This window comes from Melanerpes formicivorus, unplaced genomic scaffold (assembly GCF_026170545.1).
Source record: "Melanerpes formicivorus ecotype bairdi unplaced genomic scaffold, bMelFor1.0.p_v2 SCAF_24, whole genome shotgun sequence".
NCBI classification, from domain to species: domain Eukaryota; kingdom Metazoa; phylum Chordata; class Aves; order Piciformes; family Picidae; genus Melanerpes; species Melanerpes formicivorus.
The window spans coordinates 9111426-9132343 of record NW_027142376.1 but is presented as its reverse complement, the minus strand read 5'-3'; the positions used below and the strand labels follow the sequence as shown (position 1 = coordinate 9132343).

General features: G+C 51.2%; 1 protein-coding gene across 4 annotated transcripts; it reads left to right on the top strand.

The window, feature by feature from the left end:
- Positions 1-1024: 1024 nt before the first annotated feature.
- Positions 1025-20909, top strand: SLC6A20 (solute carrier family 6 member 20). Of its 4 annotated transcripts, none has more exons than XM_068152835.1 (11): positions 1025-1243; positions 9982-10122; positions 11098-11189; positions 11732-11959; positions 13353-13463; positions 13803-14044; positions 16110-16272; positions 17016-17220; positions 18032-18191; positions 18731-18896; positions 19708-20909. In XM_068152835.1, the coding sequence occupies exons 2-11, from the start codon at positions 10008-10010 to the stop codon at positions 19855-19857; spliced, it is 1632 nt and encodes a 543-aa protein (XP_068008936.1). In that variant the 5' UTR covers positions 1025-1243; positions 9982-10007; the 3' UTR covers positions 19858-20909. The 4 variants fall into 4 exon arrangements, with proteins under 4 accessions (XP_068008936.1, XP_068008934.1, XP_068008932.1 ...); XM_068152833.1 differs by lacking the exon at positions 1025-1243 and adding an exon at positions 4365-4455; XM_068152831.1 differs by lacking the exon at positions 1025-1243 and adding an exon at positions 4542-5573.
- The last annotated feature ends 9 nt before the right edge of the window (positions 20910-20918 follow it).

Below are 20918 nucleotides of genomic sequence, written 5' to 3'. Positions count from 1 at the left end.
TTCAGTGACTGAGAGCAGTGTGCTGCTTTCACTGGTTTGTGTTACACAAGTAAAGGCTGTGTGTGAAGCTCTTGCTGAAGAGTGCATCACCTCTCAGAGATGATGTACCTGCCAAAGAAGCCTTGGAGCATTATACAGTAGCAGCTCTTTCTGCTGAGATTGGTATAGCGTTGTGAGGATGGGGATGACATCTGAACCACTCCTGACAGCATCTGGTACTTCTAAAACTTCACTTCTTTTCCTGAAGTATAAATTTTAATACTGCTTTTACCAACCTTTGTTCCTCAGGAGTTCATTACACTGCTCAGACAGACATCATCCATTCCTTCCACTCCAGCTGTTAATTCCCTAGTAATGCCTGAAGGAAATGTCTCTGACTGGCTGATCTGGAGGAATCACACTTTCAAGTTGGGTGGGGTTGTTTTAGCTCACAGACTGAAGAAATTAAATTAAATCTGGGCACCTCAGCTTCTTTAAGTATTGACTTGTTAAGCTAACAAAGAGCCCTGTGCCCTAAGCATGGCTTGAGTTCAGCAGCTAGTGGTTAACAGGGGAGCCACCCTAATGAGGGAGGGGATTACCCCCTGTGCCTTAACTGCACATAGAGTATTCCTCAGTCTGCCTCGTGCTTAATAGCCCTTTTCAAATGTTGTAAGATAAATGCCAGTACACATTAATAGTCTCCTCTGTGTATGATAAACTGCTGCAAGGACAGCTCAGTTGGGACACTCCTAATATATCCAGAGTTACCTGCCAGGCACTTAGATTCCAGTACTGAAGTTTGATTCCCCTCTCTTGGCACTGTCTGGATGGCTCTTGGCTTCTGTGTGGTACCAACTACTGTCACACCACTGTAAAATATTCTTGCTCAGGAAACAGAGGTGAATTGTTTTGAGGTGTCAAGTGGCTGAATGGATTGAGCTTCAACAGTTTGATCTGTTCTAGGAGGATGTGCCTTTTAAAACACATTAAATTGGTTTTGAATCTGACTTTGAGGTAAGTTTGTGTGTGAGCAGGTAAGAGGCGTTACTGTTGTTGTCAATGTTTCTAACTGGCTTTGAGCAGAGAAGGTGCCACAGAGTTACCCTGTGGCCCTTAATTCTGACACTGTCCCACTGAAAGCATCAGGATTCCTGCCCTGGCTGCCTGCACACTCCCTCAATGCAACATCTGCCTTCCTTATCAGAGACTTTGCCTGGACATATTCAGCAGCCTGTTTGGGGTCAGCTCTTCTCGAAATAAAGTGAGTAGATACTTGGTATTCTGTTTCAGCAGACTTCTGAAAATTATGTTGTAATGATTATTTATAGGAAGCTGTCACTGGAGTGTGCAGTGTAAGTGACAGTGGTGCTGGGTGATTGGTGCGCCACCCTGCCAGGACAGCTCACGAGTGACAGCTGGTGGTGGACAGGAAGGCTACCTAGAGTCCTCCCCAAGCTGCAGGCAAGCTTTGACAGAGAGGAAGCAGGAATTGTGAGCAGACAAGCAGAAGGACTGATGGACTAGGCCAGCTGATTTGTTTGATTTTAGGGAGGTGCCAGGTGTTGGCTTTTGTTTTATGCAGGCTGCTTCTGAGGTCTGCGTGAGCGGGGTGCAAGTCTGTGAATCAGAACTGTTGAGTGCAGCCTCCTGGAGGGCACACCCTGCAAACCCACCCAGTCAGGAGATGGATAGAGCTGTGATGCTAAAGAAAAGCAAGGAATGCTCAGGCATGCTTTTGTAGGCTGAGGTAGTGCAAAACAGTTTTGAGAGTGGTTAAGGGGCTGGCTATGACTTTGGGATACAGGTTAAGCTAGAGTTTGGAACTAAGCAGCAAGTAGTAGTGGTGAGTTGGAAGGAGTAATTGCAATCCCAGTGACTACTTGGAGAAGTAACCATCATCTCCAGTTACACATATAATGGTCACCCAACAGCTGGCATAGCCTGGGAGTTGTCAAAGGTCTGGAAAGCCAGCTGGATTCTTTCCTCCTCCTAAAGGAAAAGTGGAGCTCAGAGTAGTGACTGTGACTGCAAACAAAAATACTGTGTGGGAGCTGCTGCTGTCTTAGCTGTGCATCTGCTTCCCTTCATAGCATCACTGAATCTTTGCAGAGGCTGTAGAGGCCCTTCTGTTGCTTCCCTTTTCATTTTCTCCTCCACTAAGAGCCGGCGTGTTTCCAGGTGGAAGTGAGTGTCTCTAGGAATGGCAGGATCTAAGCACTGGAGCTAGTAGGCCCTGCTGACACTTTGTCCCCCTCCCACAGGTCTGGCTCACCAAGGGAAGCCCAGAGGGGTCATCTCTAAATTGAGGGGTTACAGTGCCACATGTTTGGTGTACCACTGTTAATGTCTAGGCTGCACAGTGCAATCATTGAGTCTGTAGCAGACCTTTTCCACTGCTGCTTGTTATTCCTTCCTCCCTTGTTTCCACCTATGGAATTGTTAAACTTCTCTCACACCCTCGATTCATGGTTCCCAGCCTGTTGCTGGGACCAGAGATGCTGGTTTTGTCTGCATTTGAAGTAGCTGGGGGAGGTGCTTGGCTTCTACGAGAGATGTAAACCCAGGATTTTCAGTTGGAACCTTCACCTAAGCATTTCCAGTTTCACTTAAGAGAGATTCTCTGCTTCTGGTTAGGTTTACACAGGGCAATTCTCATACTGTCCCATCAGGCTCTGGCATGCTATGGGGATGAACTCCTCACTATCCTTACCTGTTCCTCCAAACCCCACACTCTCAAATTTTGTCAGGTACTTGGTGAAAAACATCTTTCTAGTTGATCTTTAACATGAGCAGTGAAATGATCAGAAGTTCTTGCATGTGTCTATTGGAGTCTTGTCTTTGTCCCTGAAGATAAAAGCCAGGTCATTCCCCAACCAAAATGAAGTTCAAAGAAGATAATTTCCTCTGACGTGTGTATGGTTAGGCTCACAGCAAGAAATCCTGCATGTTAGCTGTTTAGCTGCCTTCAAAGATCCCCAAAGCCTGTCTCTAAGGGAGCCACAGGGTGATGGGTTCTTTGCTGGGTGCTCATGTGCATGACTGCCTCTATAAAAAACCTCCAGCCGTTTGTGATCCCAGCTGCTCGTGAGGCTGAGGTTTGAGGGAGACAAGGATTCGTTTCACTGCACATGGACTTCCTGATCTGGCCTGACCTGGGCTGAGGACACCACTCCCCTCTGCCTCCACAGCCTCCCCAGGCCATTAGTACACCAGTTTGAAATGTAATGGGAGGGAGGTGCAGAAGCCAGGGAATGTTTAACCTGATGATGCTCAGCAGCAGCAGTCATCTGTTCCTGCGGCTGCATCCCAAGTGCTGCTAATGAGCTGTTGTGGAAGATCTGTGAGCTGTTCAGTGCAAAACTTGTAATAGTTGGGCAGATGTTTCACTTCTAATAATCTCCAAGAGCTGTCACGTGTGGAACAGCTAACACATCTCGGTGTCTGCCCTTGAATTTAGTAAGTTGTGGATCTAAAATTACCTGGGACTGTTCCTCCTAGCAGAAGGAGTGTTACCCAGGAGATGTGTTTGCAGGGCTGGCTGCCACGTTGCCCTTCTGTGGGCAAGAGAACAACTGCAAGGATGCTGCAGAATAGCCACAAGCTCCTTCAGAGCTGAACTCTGGAAAGGTGAAGCAAACCCTGCTGTTTCCCAGGTACAGCCTCCATTTGCAGCACTGCTCAAGTTCATTCCCTTATGGGAGATGCACAAGCCTCTTGCAGTCCCCTTTTCTAGCATGGAAAAGTTTCATCCTGCTGGGCAGCAAGTCCCCCATGTGGTTCTGCTGGTCTCAGTGCTGTGTGCCATACTGTGCAGCTTGGGCTTGTGCCCAAAGGCCCATGGTAGGGATTCTCACCTGTACCCACAGCTGGAACCTCAGCTCTGCCAATGCCTGATGGGAGGCTGGAGCAGCACACAGCCCTGGCAGGGAGCAAGTTCTTGGTGCTGGAGGAGTGGCAGCAGCTGAGTGAGCCTTATTTGTAAAATGGACCTGAAAGGTGCCCAGTCCTGGCCTGAAAAAAAAAGTACAGAGAGGGGAAGGAGGCTTGGACTTGTGCAGACCCTTTTCACTGCTGGAGAGAGGGTCGGCAGCCTCTTTCAGTGAGAGACCTGTCTGAAGGGATTGAGCTCAATGTGTACCCTGGCAGAGGCCCAAGTGCACAGGGTTCACCTTCAGATCTGGTAACTCAGTGTGCTTTCAGACAACCCAAAGGCCTCTGGAAGCCCCATCCTTGGATGTTTTCAAGGCCAGGCTGGATGTGAATCTGGGCAACCTCATCTAGTGGAAGGTGTCTCTGCCCATGGCAGGGGAGTTGGAACTAGATGATCCTTGACGTCCTTTCCAATCTAGACGATTCTGTGTCCTTCTACCTCTGCAGCAGGTCACAGGCACCTTGTCTCAGTGGCCTCTGTGTATTTTAAAACAGCAGCCCCTCAGAAGAGTTCATCTGCAGCAGTGGGATTTGGGTATGAAGGTAAGTGAAAAGAGTCTGGGGCTGTTTCATCCTCCCACATAGAATCTCAGAATGGTTTGGGTCAGGAGGGACCTTTAAGGGTCATCTAGTCCAGCATCCCTACAATAAGCAGGGACATCTTCAACTAGACCAGGTTGCTCAGAGCTCTGTCCAACCTGACCTGGAATGTTTCCAGGGATGGGGCATCTACCACCTTGCTGGGCAGCCTGGGACAGTATTTCACCACTCTCCTATGGTTTCAGATTAGGCCCTGCTAAAAAAGTCTGTCCCCATCTTTCTTTTAGGTTCCCTTTAGCTATTAGAAGGCTGCAGTAAGGTGTCTGCAAGCAGAGCATGGGCGGGGTTAAGTATTCCTGGAGGGTCAGGCTAGGGACATGTGTGGCTGATGGAGACTGTTTTGAGGCCATCTTTTGGAACAGCAGAGTCTGTTGGACTAGTTGGGGTTACCACCAGGGTATCGGGGTGGCCATGCACGTGCTTAGGGCAAGAAACAGTGTTAAGAGTAGCAGCTCTGACAGCCACTGAGCCCAGTGCTAATGGTGTGGGAACCCCTTCCCTGTGCTGTCGAATCCCAGCCAGTGCCTCAGGCACAGGAACACCACTGGTGGGGAAGAGTGCCCCGAGGAAGAAGTGTCCCATTTCCAACCCAGGCTGTAGCTCCAGTGTTAGTTCCTCTTGATGTCAGGCTGGCATGTGAGTTGATAAAAATCCCTGGGCTTGCATCCTTCCCAGAAATGCCAGCCCAAACCCAAGCAGCTCTGCACCCACAGCACCGCTTTTATCGTTCCCTGCGTGTCTATAATCTATTTACCAGCATTCCTACTGCAGTTAATAAGATTAGTAATTAAAAAGCTCAATAGGAATTGGCAAGCCTGGCTCCTCCGCCTTGCCCTCCCCTGCAGGCTGGGCTGGTGTGGAGTCTGAGGCAGGGCTGGCAGAGTACCTGAAGCTCTGAAGGCAGCAAGGCTCTGCTGGAAGCTCTGCCTGCGAGCGGGCGATGGAGAAGTCCCGGCCGCTGTGGGACAATCCCCTGCAGTTTGTCTTTGCCTGCATTTCCTATGCTGTGGGCCTGGGCAATGTGTGGAGGTTCCCATACCTGTGTCAGATGTATGGAGGAGGTGAGTGTGGGTTGTACCTCTTGCTTCCCTTGCCGAGGGGTGCAGCGAGCTTTAAATGCACATTGTCCACGTTGATGTCCTGCCCACCTGGCAGGGTCCAGGGCAGGTTCTTGCTCTCCAATCTCTTCTATTGCTGCTTTACTTTTCATGTTCTGTAGCACAAGGCTGGTGCCTGACAGCTGCCTCATTAGAGAAGCACTCATTTCCTGCCAGCACAGTGAAGCTGTGGGAAGGCTCAGGTTCTCTGAAGGGATGGAAGTAGGGTCAGAGATGTAGGTCTATGCGACATTCATTTACTACTTTTTTTCCCCCTGCTGAACTACTGAAGGCCTCAAACTAGTTCAGTTCTTGGGGGTTCCTGTATGGGGACTTGGAGTACATTGAGAAGAGAAGACACTCCTGCTGATTTGCTGTAAGGATTGGCTGTGCCATTTCAAGTTAGTCATTAATGTGTCTTTTTTACAAAGCCTTGCTTGCTTATAGCTTAGCTACAAATCTGCCTTCAAGTTGGCTGAAGCTCCTTAATCATCAGTTCCACAGCTAAACCCTCCCCAGAAACTTTGAAGATGGGGAACAAATTGTTTTGGGTTCCCAAACAAGAGCTCTTTGAAAGTTTATCTTTCTCCCAGGTCCAAATTGAAGAAGGATGAGGTCTGTATTGCAACCATTCTTCCTTAGAAATTGTGTCAGCTAATTAGATAACTAATGATCTCTGGTGGTATACAGCTGCCACTGGTTAATGACCATGAAGAACCCTTATGAGTAGCCTCTCTTTATAAAACATGCCAGGGTTATGCTGCTGCTTGCTCTGCCTTTGTTGCCACAGTTTTGGGCCCAGCTCAGTTACTTGAAGTGACATGATGAGCATCTGCCTTGTTTGCTTCTGGTCTGTCTGCCTCCCTCTCAGGAAGGGGAGTTTGAGTGCTTTTTGCTGCTTCTGTGCTTTGGCTCACTGCTTGCTTCTGACTGTGTGTGGTGGTTGGTTCATGCTAGTTTTTGAGAAGCCAGTTGAGCACTGGGAATGGATCAGAGCTGCCCTGTGGGATCAGGGCTGGAAAAAATCTAGGTAATATAGTGGTAGAAGTGAGGGCAGAAGCTAGATGCTGCAGTTGCTGAAGCTTTCTTAGGTGGTTCAGGTAGCACTAGTGACAGACATGCTGCAGTTGTGGCTGTATTGCTCTACCCAGATGCTTTTGAGGGCAAAGACTTCATGTCTGACACTGAGCATAGCATGCAAGTGTTCCTGCATGCAGTTAAAGTGCACAGGATTAGCTCACTAGCAGTCAGTCTTGGCAGATGGCCTGAGGGACAGCAAAACACTGACACTGGGGACTTTGTGTGGTTTAGCTGCTTGCTGGCCATCAGTAACACAGCAGATAGTGAATGTTCTCTGAAGTGTAACTAAAAAAATCAGAACACTTGATTAACCTGAAAATTCTTGGCTTTATTTATTTTCAGAAAAGCAAGTTTTTGAAAGAAGCTTCTCCACTGCTTGTATTTTCCCTGGGGAAAAGCAGCTCTCCCTGCTGTGAAACTAAACCTCCTGACAGCAGGCTTGCCTTTCCTGTATTGTTTCTCACTGCCCACTTAGAGGATTCAGTGGCTTTCCAGGTCTGAAAAAATCATGCAGGCAAAGCATTGTCAGGAACTTGACAGCTGGATGTGGCAGGCACTGGGGCTCAGGAGGGATGCCAGCAGCAGCATGTTTGGCATCTTGCCTGCAGAAGAGCACAGAGCCTGTCCTGCCCAGCAGAGCAGCTGGGCCCTTACACTGATAACACTCATAAAGTGAGGGTTGGCAGACTTTATGATTTCCTGCCCTCTTCATCAGCAGATTGCCTCCTGAGCAGAGGGGTTCAAACTTCACAGGTGCAGTTAGCACTGTAAGGAGGCTGGGCCAGGTTGAAATGCTGGGGTGGTTTTACAGCAGGATGGGTGCTGAGCCTTCAGTGGGGAGCCTCTGGTGACCAGACAGGATGCTGAGCAGAGGTGATGCTGCTGGCCAAGCCCAGTGTCTCCACCAGACCTGGGGCACATGCCACAAGTTGTGCCAGCTACTGGGGTCTGGCCTGGGGGGTTGTTTTTGTGGGTAGTTGGCACCATAGGAAACAAGGGCAGGTATAGAGCAGGGAGTCAGTGGAGCTGTGCTGATTCACAGCAGGTGAGGCGTTGGTTCATGTGGCTGCTTTGGGGCACTTGTATGAGGCCTTTTGGTTCTAACCTTTGGGTAAAGGTGGGTAGTGAAATACTGGGACAGCTGGTGAAACCTCGGCACAGGTTATCTGGAGAGGTGGGAGGTGCCCCATCCCTTCCAGCGTTCATGGACAGGTTGGATGGGACTTGGAGCATACTGCTTTAGTCAATGATCACTGCAGGGGAGGTTGGACTAGATGGCCTTTAAAGGGCCTTTCCAGCCCCAAGAATTCTGTGAGTGTATGAACAGTAGCACCACTGAGGAGGTGGTGGAGTCACCATCACTGGAGGTGTTCAGGAGGAGACTTGACAGGGTGCTTGGTTGCATGGTTTAGTTGATTAGGTGGTGTTGGATGATAGGTTGGACATGACGATCTTGAAGGTCTCTTCCAACCTGGTCTATTCTATTCTATCAGGAGGAGGATCTGTATGGAGGCAGGGATCAGTCCTTGTCCCCTGGGTTATCAGACATTTGGGTGACAGAACAAGTCTGAAGGAGTTCCTTCTCATGGCAAGGTGGCAGAACCAGTGCTGAGCATGTGATAACGCTGCTGGGAGGGCCGGAAACCCTTTGCAAGGGGAATAAGGCTGATTTTCCCCTCCCCTCCCCTCCCCTCTCGTGGTACGAGGCAGAACTCCCCTTGGTGGCAGCACCCCGCTGGGATGGAGCAGCTGCGGGAGCTCTCAGACGTCTGGCAGCTCCCTTGGGGCATAGGAAGTTATCTAACAGACTAACAAAGGAGTTGTTAATAAGTAGAGGGCCAGGAGGTGGGAAATTAATTCCCAGCATAAACCTGATTATTGCTCAGTGTGTGTTTGCAGCTGTGTGCCTCGGGCGCTGCCCGGGGTTGATTGCTCTGAGGCGCTGCACAGAGCCCGCTGCAAGGAATGTTAATGCTGCTGATTAAATCCCAAACAGGAGATGTTTACGTAAATATTTTGGCCTGCTGTAAAAGGGGAAGCAGGAAAGCCTTCCCAAAAATCCAGGGTTTGACTTGGTCAGCAGCCTTCTGAAGTGAGCCTCAAGTCGAGGGCAAGGATTAGTTTTTGTTGCCCAGCAGAAATTTCAGCAGCAGTGCATCCTTGCCGCTGGACACAAAGGTCCTTTTCTCTCCCTCAGTCCCAACCTGGCCATTCCTGCTGCTCCTCTTCCTCAAGACCATCCCTGTGTCAGTCTGTGTGGGGATAGCAGGGATGAGTAGATGTGGGCTGAGGGGAGGCTGTGTACCTGTGTCCCAGGGGCTGTGCTCTGTGGCAAAAGCCTTCATGCAGGCCCAGCATGGCAGGGCTGGAGGGAGCTTTTTGGTTGGGTTTTGTGGTGTTTGGGTTTTTTTAAGCCAGACCAGACTTAGTACTTACTGAAAACTCTATCCATGGAATCATTTAGGGTGGAAAAACCCTTTAAGATCATAAAATCCAACTGACCCAGCACTGTCAAGTCACCTCTAAACTATGCCCTTCAGCACCACATCTACAAAACTTTGAAATCCCTTCAGGGGGTGAAGACTCCACCACTTAGTCTGGGCAGCTAGTTCCAGTCTTCTGCACCTGAAGGGTTGATGAAATGTTTCCTAATTTCCCCTGGCACAACCTGAGGCTGTTTCCTTTCCTCCTGTCACTGGCTACCTGGGAGAAGAGACTGACCCCACCTTGCTACAACCTTCTTTCAGGTAGCTATAGAAAGTGAGAAGGCCTTCCCTGAGCCACTTTTTCTCCAGGCCAAACAGTCCCAGCTCCTTCAGCTGTTCCTGGCAGGAGTCACGCTCTAGACCCCTCACCAGCTTCACTGTCTTGCTTTGGACACGCTCCAGCTCCTCCATGCCTTCAACATGGATGTTGCTCTCACCTTTCATTGAAGAGTAAAACTTTCCCTCAGCCTCTGTCGTGATCTTTCACAGGCTTTGGCTGGCTGTGAGTTACCCTTTAACAGCCCCAGCCCCGAACATTGCCCAAACCCCTGCCAGGCACCTGGGCAGCCCAGCCGTAGCAGGGTGCCGGTTGGCACAGTTTAACAGCAGAAATCTCAGCTCTGCCAAGTCCCTGTGGAAAATTCCCTGCGCCCCCAGCACTTGGGACAGGCCTCAAACCCTGTGAATGCCCTTCAGCCTGGTGCCGTGCCCTCAGCTTGCTGGATGCCCCAGCCAGCTCCTGGCACAGGCATGGGGCAGTTTGTGCACAGTGGTGTTTGTGATGCTGCTCTGGGTTGCTCTCGCAGGTGGCTTTTTGGTCCCGTACCTGATCATGCTGATCGCCGAGGGGATGCCGCTGCTCTACCTGGAGCTGGCCGTGGGGCAGCGCATGCGGCAGGGCAGCATCGGTGCCTGGAAGATCATAAGCCCCTACCTCTGTGGAGTTGGTATGTGCTCAGCTGTCCTCTGCCTTCCTGAGTGCCTGGGGAGCACACAGGGTCACAGGATGTTAGAGGTTGGAAGGGACCTCAGAAGGTCATTGAGTCGAACCTCTGTGCCAGAGCAGGACCACAAAATCTAGCACAGGGCACGCAGGAATGCATCCAGATGGGTTTTGAAAGTCTCCAGAGGAGATTCCACAACCTTCCTGGGCAGCCTGTTCCAGTGCTCTGTGACCCTCACAACGAAGAATTTCCCCCTCATGTTGAGGTGGAACCTCCTGTGATGTAGTTTATATCCATTACCCCTTGTCCTATCACAGGGTGCAAGTGAGAAGAGCCTGTGCCCTCCCTCTTGACACCTAGCCCTCAGATAGCTTTGGCTGCCAGAGAAGAAACCATGTGAGAGCTGGGTTTTTCCTGGGCCATACCCAGCTGAGCAAAGTGGTTATCCAGGCACCTTATGGGACACTGGGGTCAGACCCCAGTTCACTGTGTTGGGTCCCTGGACTTGGAGGTGTAAGTCCACCAGGACCTCAATGCTGCCCAAATCATGGTGTGAAGGCCAGCACTAAACCCAGCCCCTGGGCTGCCTGCATTGGACTCTGAGCATCCTCTGGTGCTTCCATGAGCAGCTTCTCAATAAACTCCACATGGTGTGACAAAATGGTGCCTTAAGTTCCTGCTGTCACTGCCTACCAATGTCTGCTCATGACTTCAGGATGTTGAAGTACCCTGGTGACAGAAACTAGCCTCAGTTTCACGTTCATTTTAACAATGTATTGCGTATTCACCCCCTCCTAGGAGCTAAAGTATAAAACCCAGTGCAGGATGGCCCAGACACCAGGAAGAGATGGCTGCAGCAGCAGGGCATGCTTTGGGCATGGCCAAAACCCCCCTCCCCCCATGCCAGCCCCAGTGTTACAGGGGCCTGGGTATATGGGGGCTTTGCCACTGACCCTGCACCTCCCTCCATGCCCGCAGGTGTTGCCAGTGTCGTCGTCTCCTTTTTCCTCTCCATGTACTACAACGTGATAAATGCCTGGGCATTCTGGTACCTCTTCCACTCCTTCCAGGTGTGTGGGCATGTGGCCACTTACGGTGGCTCTGCGCTGGATGTTTCATGGTACTGTCATCAGCTGGGGGTGGGGAAAGCTGTGGAAACCCTCCTAAGGCTTTTTGGGGGTGGGGGGAAGAATGAGGCATTGGTTTTCCCCTCTGTGGGGTCCCTGGGTGTGTTTGATGTCTTCTCACCATGCAAAGCAGATCATGGCAGCACCATGATGCCTTGCTCACATGTGCCTTGGTGGCCATGGTGTCCTATACTCTGGTATGGGTCTGGCTGAAGGCAGGAAAGAGGTTGGCACTGGGGGGAAAGGATCAGAGGGTCATCCCCAGAGAAGAGTGTCAGAACAGTTCTGCCCTTAGGGAAAGAGTCATCCCTAGAGGGGTGGATCAGAAAGCATCAGTTCCTGGGGAGGAGGTCAGAAGACATCCCCAGGGGAGAGTGTCACCTCTAGCCCCAGGCACAATGTACAGGCAAGTAAGCCCTGGGCAAAAAGCTGCCCTTGCCTTCATCCCACCTGCTGACAGCTCTCCCCACCTCCCTCCCTGACAGGACCCCCTGCCATGGGCCACCTGCCCCCTGAACAGCAACCGCACAGGCTATGAGGAGGAATGTGAGAAGACCTCCTCCACGCAGTACTTCTGGTACCGCCAGACCCTGAACATCTCCCCGGCGCTGGAGGCCAGCGGCAGCGTACAGTGGGAGCAGGTGCTCTGCCTGACGCTGGCCTGGCTCATGGTCTACCTCTGCATCCTCCGTGGCACCGAGTCCACGGGCAAGGTGAGAGCCTGCCCAGCCTGTGTGGAAAAGCAGCAGCCGTGGCTGCTGTTGGGATCAGAGAATCATTTTGGTTGGAAAGGTCCTTGAAAATCATGAAGTCCAACCACTGACCCCAGGCAGCTCACCCCTGCTCTCTTTGCTGTCCTGTGAAGCTGCCACTGAAGAAGGTTCAGCTGAAACACTGAGAGATAGTGAAACAATGGCTCAGAGAAGTCCTTTATGTGCAGCCACATCTGCTGCAGAAGCAGCCACGAGGCTGCTGGCCCTGCAGAAGGTCACTGGCCACAGCAAAGCCGTGTTGGGAGACATCTGTTCCTTTCTCTTTGCAAGGAAAACCAGAGGTTTGCCAGACAGGTTTGCTCAGCTTTCATTCCCAGCAGAAGTTGTGAGGAGTGGGGAGAACAAACAGCAATGTCCCAGCTGAGCCTGCAGTAAGCAGCAAGCTGAGGGCTCTAATCCCCCAATCATCTTAGCTGGATGCAGAAAACCAAGAGCCTGTAAACTAAAGAACCTCTTCACCTTTCTGCAGCTGGCTTTGGGGGCAAAACAGAAGGAAATAGCCCAAGAGCACTGGAACAGTGTCATGATGGTAGAGCCTTACTGAGGGGGTGCAAGGGATTCCCTGGCATCCCCTCTGCAGGGACAGCAGCAGCTTTGGGCAGCAGGTACAGGGTTGTCCCTGGGGAGATGCTGCTGCAAAGCCAGGTTTGTGATGGGGCCAGGCAGTGCTGGCAGGGGCCCATCAGAGCAGTATTTGGTTATCACCCAGGCTCTTCTCTGCCCAAGAGCTTGAGGAAGGAGGTTTCCTGTCAGTTAGTTTTAATAGAATTTTCTGTCTTAGCCATTGGGCTCCATCCCAGCCAGGAGAAGGTGATTTGGGGTCTGCCTTGTTTGTAATACAAGCAGCTTTTCCCAACATGGAGACTGAACACTGAGACTCAAATCCAGGAGTCTGCTCAAAAACTCACGGGAAGATTTAGTTCCTGCTGGCCCCCTTCTGGGTTACACTGAGTTAGTCTTATTTACACCTGAATTCAAGTAGTTTGATGTTGACCTTTTATGAGGTCTGCTCACCTGTCTCCTAGAGCAGATGACAGATGCCCTTTGCCTAGGGAGTCCTTCAGAGGCAGTTGCAGAGTGGTGTTCCTCCACTAAATGCTGCGAATAGTTTGGGTTGTTTCCCAGTCGAAGAAAAGCCTCTGGGAAGAGTGGCACAGGTCCTTACTGCCAGTAAATCCCTGTTCCCTAAAACCCAACCCAAACACGAGATTGATTTGAAAATGTGTCTTTAAAGGGTAATGCAGGATGGCAAAGACAATTTAGTGGTGTGAGAGTGGCTTAGCCCTGTCTTGTGCACTCCTTAGACCAAGGTGTTTGCCCTTCCTCCCCGCAGGTTGTCTACATCACAGCCTCTTTGCCCTACTGTGTTCTCATCATTTACCTCATCAGGGGACTGACACTGCACGGAGCTGTGAATGGCCTCATCTACATGTTCACCCCAAAGGTACAGCAGCCGCGCTGGGTTCCTCCTGACCTGCTGGCAATTACCAAGCACGCAGGCTTTTAAAGCCTGCTGAAGTGCTTGCAGCAGTAACTTACCTCTGGCAGCTGGAGTCCCTGGCTGGGGTCAGCTGGAGGCTCTTGTGCCACAGTTGTGCAGGGCAGGACCTGCCTATTGGTGGAGCTTGCAGCACGTAGCTTTCAGAATGGGCAGAAGCCCTGCCCAGAAACATCCTGAGCTGCAACAGATGCATCAAGGGGCCTGTGCCCGTCCTGCAGAGTGGACAGGGCAGTGCCAGGCATCTGTGTGCAGCTGCACAGCAACACTCTGCCTGTCTGGCAGCTGGAGCAGCTCTTGAACCCCAAGGCATGGATCAGCGCCGCCACGCAGATCTTCTTCTCGCTGGGGCTGGGCTTTGGCAGCCTGATCGCCTTCGCCAGCTACAACGAGCCCAGCACCAACTGCGAGCGGCACGCGGTCATCGTCTCGCTCATCAACAGCACCACCTCCATCTTCGCCAGCATCGTCACCTTCTCCATCTACGGCTTCAAGGCCACCTTCAACTATGAGAGCTGCCTCAGCAAGTAAGTGCTGCTCCTCTCCTGCCTGCTGCAGGCACTCTTGGGGAGCCACAGGCTGCTGGGCATTGCAAGCAACCTCTGAAGATCAAGGCTGACTCCCCAGCTAAGGCAGGCTCACATGGAGCAGACTGCACAGGATTGCATCCAGAGGGGTTTTGAATCTCTCCAGAGGAGATTCCACATCCTCTCTGGGCAGCCCCCTCTTGTTCATATTGAACCTCCTGGGTTCCACTTTATGCCCATTGCCCCTGGTCCTGTCACTGAGCACCGCTTGTGGTGGGTTGAAATATTTCCCCCCAACACCACTGAAAAGAGCATGGCCTCATTTTCTTACCACCTGCCCTGTAGATGCTGGTAAGTATTGAAAACATTCCCTCTGTCTTGTCCTCACCAGGCTATACAGCCCCAGGTCTCCCAGCCTCTTAAGTCCAATCTCCTTATCTTTATAGCCTCTGTTGGAGACTCTCCAGTTGTCTCTGGGGAGCCCACAGCTGAGCAGAGTACTCCAGCTGTGCCTCTTCAGGGCAGAGTAAAAGGGGAGGAGAAGTTCCCAGAAGTGAGGAAGTTGGTAGGGTAACTTTGCCAAGGAAGGCAAGAGGGGAGGTAAATAAATAACAGGGGATAGTGCTGCCCAGAGCAAATGTGCTGGTACTCTAATAAAGCTAATGGCACTACTTAGAGTGCTGGAGGCTGAGAGGGAAGGTCAGCACGGTCTTGCCGTTTGACAGCTGGGTGCCCCTTCTGGCCACAGGCTAGAGACAGAGCGTGTGTTTTACCTAGGCAAGTCACAGCTGCACTTACCCCATGCCTGGGGCCTGGCACATGCTTCAAGGAGGGACATGGGGGCTGAATGCAGTGATGCTCAGATTCCCCTGCTTTAAGGCTAAGCCCTGTGCCAAGAGCTCAGCCTCTTCACAGTGATCATAAAACCATGGTTTGGGTTGGAAGGGACCTTTAAGGGCATTGGAAGGACACCCTCCCACCCCCCCAAGCATTAAACAGGGACATCTTCAACTAGCTCCCATCCAATCTGACCTGGAGTGTTTCCAGGGATGGGGCATCTACCACCTCTCTGGGCAACCTGGGCCAGTGTCTCACCACCCTCAGTGTAAAAACTGTCTTCCTTCTATCTAGTGTGAATCTTGCCTCTCTTGGTTTTAAACCATTACCCCTTGTCCTGTTGCTACAGGCCCTGCAAAAAGTATGTCCCCAGATTTCCTATCAGCCCCTTGAATACTGAAAGGCTGCAGAAAAGTCTTCCTGGAGCCTTCTCTTCTGAAGGCTGAACAACCCCAACTCTCTCAGCCTGGCCTCATAGCAGAGGTGTTCCAGCCCTCATCATTTTTGTGGCCTCCTCGGGACTCGCTCCAGCAGGTCCATGTTTGTCCTGTGCTGAAGACTACAGAGCTGGACAGAGCACTGCAGGCTGGGTCTCACCAGGGCAGACAATCCCCTCCCTCAGCCTGCTGGCCTGGCTGCTTTTGATACAGCCTGGGATTCAGTTTACTTTCTAGTCTTTGAGCAGACATTGCCAGGTCCCATCCAGCTGTTGACCCACTAGCACCCCAAGTCTTCCACTGCAGGACTGCTCTCTATGCCCTCATTTCCTAGCCAGTGTTGATACTAGGTGCTTTGGAGGTGCCCAGCAGCAGCAGCAGCTCCCATGCAGTCCCTGGCACAGGGCCTGTGTCAGTTACACTTGTACTTTTACAGCTTTCAATGAATCTGCAGGTCAGGGAGGAAACCAAGCTGCCAGTGTCTGCACCTTGGGTGAGGTGGTGGGGTGTGGACATGATACCGGAGGGCAAAAGGACAGAGATGCCAGCCAGCATTGGCCAGCACCCAAATTGCCTGTCTGGGAGCAGCAGTGTGGGCACAGGCTCTGCCCCCTCTGAGTCAGCGGGCAAGGTCACCTGTGTGCCAAGACTGCTGGAGGGGGCCAGGGTTCCCCCCTGGGGAGACCAAAGGCCTGGGATCAGCAGAGCTGGTGAAGAAGGAAACAAGATTTAAAACCAGCTTGTTTTATGCCTGGGCCTGGAAGTCGCTGAATTGCTGTCATCTTTCCCAGGGTGATCCTGCTGCTGATGAATGCCTTTGACCTGGAAGAAGGCTCTGTAACAGCAGACAACCTCAGCCAGATGAAGGCCTTCCTCATGGCCACCCACCCGCAGCAGTACGCCCAGCTGGCACCGCAGCTCAAAAACTGCAGCCTAGAAGCTGAGCTGGATACTGTGAGTGGATACCTGCCCTTCAGCCTCTCCTTTGCTCCCAGAGCACAGGCAGCTGCTCCTCACTGTGTCCAGGAGGGGCTGCAGAGAGGCTTGGTTCTAGTCCTGGAGATGGGGGTGGGGTGGGGGGGGAGGGCATCTGACTCACCCTGGGAAGGTGCTTCCTTAGGTCATTTGGTTTACAACTACCTGAAAGAAGATTGTAGTGGGGTGGGGCTTGGACTGTTCTCCCAAGAAAGAAACTATAGGACAAAAGGAAACAGCCTCAGGTTGCACTGCAGAGGTTTACATTGGCCACAGGAAAGGGTTGTCAAAGCCTGGAACAGGTTGTGCAGGGAAGTGGTGGAGTCACCACACCTGGAGGGCTATAGGAAACCTGTAGCTGTGGTACTGAGGGCTGTGGTTCCGTGCTGACTTGGTTAAAAGTCGTACAGTTGTACTCGAGGGTCTTAAGGCCTTTTCCAACCAATGATTCCATGACTAGCAACTGAGCTGGGTGGGATGGAGCCAGACCCCTGCCTCTGGCTGTGTGGCAGGACAGGTTGCAGAGGTTTGAGGTGAATGTTTTTGTTCCAGGTGTCACCATGCCAGTTTTGGTGCAGCTTGACTAAACCAGCAAAGAGCTCACCTGCCTTTGCTGTGCAAAGCACCACCACAGGTGTGGGTTCTTGTGCTGCAGGGTTGGTCTCTTCATGTCCTCACTAAGCTGAGGGCCTGCCTGTAACTCTATGTCATGTTGCCCACAGGCTGTGCAGGGCACGGGCCTGGCCTTCATAGTCTATTCTGAAGCCATCAAAAACATGGAGGTGCCCCAGCTCTACTCCGTGCTCTATTTCTTCATGCTGCTGATGCTGGGCATTGGCAGCATGCTGGGGAACACTGCAGCCATCCTGACACCGCTGACAGACAGCAAATTCATCTCCAGCCGCTTCCCCAAGGAGGTCATCTCAGGTAAGCAACTGCTGCAGTGCAGCACAGGCCAGGCAGTCAGCAAAGGACCCACAGCTGTTGAGAGTTCCCCTTCAACCTCAGGGAGAGCAGGGAATAGCCAATAGGTTGCCAGAGAGGGTGTGTGCCCTTAGGGATTTTCTGCCCAGCCTGTACAGCACTTACCTTTCCCTTGGGAGCTCTCCAAGCACTGGGGCAGTCGTGGCTGTGTATTTGCACACAGAGCTCCTTTAGACCAGCGAAAGGCAAGGGGCCAGGACTAGTGTCCAGATGCCCACAGTGACTCTTCAGTCACGCTGCTGCTATCCCAACTACAAACCACCTCAATCTTTGGCCAGAAGTGCCACATGCTCCCATTTTGTGCATGGAAAGCAGTTGTCCTACCTCAACCTGTTTCAGCTGGCTGCCTGGCAGTGCCAGCCGATGCTGCATGCAATGTGACAAGGCTGCAGCCAAGCAGCAGTTGTCTCAACCCTGCTGAGTGATAGAATAAGCAGAAATGGCCCAAGTTGTGCCAGGGGAGGCTGAGGTTGTCAAGTCCTGAAACAGGCTGCCAGCACCAGTGTAGTGGGGTGCTGAGGGACATGGTTTAGTAGTGAGTCAGCAGTGCTGGGTTAATGATTGGACTTCATGATCTTAAAGGTCTCTTCCAACCAATTATTTTTTCCCGTAGGAAAAGCTCTATCATCTCTTCTGAGCTGCTTCCTGCAAAGCAGCAGAAACCCCAGCAGCATTTGAGTCACAAGCAGTGTGACCTTTCCCCCAGAAGGGAGTTTTCCAGGTGCAATGTCAGGGCCTTGTTTTCTCCATGCAGGGGCTGTGTGTCTCATTAACTGTGTGATTGGCCTCATCTTCACCCTGGAGGCTGGGAATTACTGGTTTGACATCTTCAATGACTATGCAGCCACACTCTCACTGCTGCTCATCGTGCTGGTAGAAACCATTGCTGTGTGCTACATCTATGGGATAAGAAGGTACCCTTCTGAACCCTCCTTTCTTCAGAGCAGGACAGCTGGGGCAGTGACCACTGGTCAAGACACACAGGGCTGACAATAATACCCCCTTGGGATAAACTTCTGTCAGCAAGGCAAAGGGGCAGTGCCCTGCCCTTCACACCAGGGTGGGTGATGAAAACTCCATAGAAAGGAGCAGTGGCTTCTCTTCAGTACTGACCACCCCATTGCATTCCTCCATCAGCTTACAGCAGGGAGGGGCTGAGCTCCTGCTCCAGGTGGAAATTCATGGGGACCCTTCCTGCTGTGCATGTTCCTAGCTCCTCTTCTGCAGTGTGGGAGCCCCTTGAAAGCCCTGCTGTGTGTTCTAGTTTGCTTTCACCCTCACTCTGTGCCAGTGCTCCAGCCCATACCTCTGCTTATTACTCTTCTGGTCAGCTGCACTCCCCTTTGCCATCTCAACCAAGTAGCTCTGTAGGTGATTTTTTGAAGAACCTCAGCCCCAGGGAACAGCTGAAGATACAGAGCTGTTGTCAAAAACTGGTGATGTTTTCAAACAGGTTTGAGAAAGATCTTCACACCATGATTGGACACAAACCACACTGGTACTGGAAAATCATGTGGGCATTTGCTAGCCCCCTGCTGATCATCAGCCTCTTCCTCTTCTACCTCACCGACTACATCCTCACTGGAACACTGCAGTACCAAGCATGGGATGCCACACAGGTAAAACAGTTGTGAGGCAGCTGGCTCATTTTAACTCACTTCTTATGAGGACAACTGTGCTCCACACAACTGCACCTGAGAAGCTTGCAGGTTGGGGCCATCCTGCAGGTCAAAGAAAGAAAGTGTGGCCTAGAGCTAGTGCTGTACTACTTCCCTTCTACAGTTCTTAATTGAACTGTGTTGTCCTTTCTGATGGAGTCCAGTTTAAGACCCAAATATCATTGTAAATAGAAACAGAGAAATTGCTTTGGGTGTTAGACTAGATGATCTTTGAGAGTCCTTCCCAGCCCAAACTCTAAACTTTGACTAAAAGCAGTGAAATTTAAACAGAACTGAGTTGGGCTGCAGTAAGTTTTCATAATTCCCATTTTAATTCCTGGCCAAAACACTTCTGCAGAGCTGCTGTGCTCTGAGCAGTAATCACTGCTTTCATCATGGAAATGTTCCCAGCATGCAAGAACAGATTATGCATGTTGTTTTCATGTCATGGCTGATTTGGGACCCTGGCCTGCTGACTGTCAGCATGAGCCCACAGGCTCCAGGAGAGTCCTGTCAGAGATCAAGGCTCTGCCACCTCATTAAGAAACAGCAATCAAGCCAAAAATCTACTCTTTATCACAGCCTGCAGACACTTTCCCCAGTAGCCTAGTTGTCAGCTCTGGTCTGGGCACAATTAAGCTTGACCAACTATATGGAAACAACAACAACAAAAGCTTCTCAAAGGTCCTGTTGAGATCCAGGTGCATAGCTTTGCTCCAGAACTGTGACATCTCAGATCCCTCAGACCCAGTGTGACTTCTCTCCCTTGCAGGGGCAGCTGGTGACGAAGGACTACCCTGGTTATGCCCTGGCAGTGATTGGGCTGCTGGTGGCAGCATCTACCATGTGCATACCCCTGGGGGCACTAATAACTTTTATCAGGAAGAGACCAAAGAGGGAAAGAGTTTCTACTGTTGCTTGAATGCCAACAGCTGGATTGGGGAAGACCTCACCCACCTCATCAGTACCTATCTGGGCACCTCTGGAAGACAGCAGCAACCCTTATTTGTAGCAGCTACTTAGAGATGAGAATCATGGGTGCTACACTGACTAAAAAAAGTGCTCTTAGCATGTTCCAATGGTTTGGAGGAAAAAAACAAACCCAGCTCTTCTGTAACAAGATGAAGCTTTAAAATGGGCTCTGTAAGAGAGGGGGAAAGGAGAAGAGCACCCAAATGCTAGCACAGTTTACCAGTACCTTGACCCATCACACAATGCCAGGTAATTCTTTTCCTCTGTGGAGACAGGAGCCACCAGCTGAGGCTTTTCCTGCACCAAAGTTCTGGCAGATACCCTTACTGGTTCAAGAAAGCCTTCCTGCAGCACATGCACTATTGGAAATGACAGCTGGCAGCCAGCAGAGTGAAAGGATTTAAGTCTTGCCAAGCAAACATGACCATCCCCTTCCTACAGGGTCAAAGTCACTAGGATGGCATCCAAGAGAAGGAGGGCCAGCACCACTGCCCTCTGTCCAGCAGAGCACTCTCTACCCCTACACACATGTATAGGAAGTGCTCTTACCTCCACAAGCAGTGAAGTTCCAGTTCCAGATGTAATTGCACAGTGCTGTACTTTGTTTTTCTGGGGATGCACTTTAAGTCATTTGGAAATGTGGTAAAGCTACTTTAGAAGCCCATCCAACCCAGAAGCATGCCATGTAACTAGCTTTGACAAAGTTCAGATTCAAGAACACTTTAATAATACCTTATGTGAGTATTTGATAAAGAAAGCAACATGGTTCCATTGTAAGCCTCAAGTGATAGAAAACAGGAAAAATTGTAGGTGTGGACTTTAAAGACAGACATACAGCCATGCCTTAGCTATGTAACCATTAGTATATGCCAAGTGTACTGTGCAGAGGGGTTCGTGTCAACCAAACACGGTCAAACCACACCAACACGGCTCTCCCCCTCTGGGACAGTTAAGCAAGAGGCAGCTGCACAGCCTTCAGGCTAGCTGAAGTCTGACAGTGCCAACCAACAG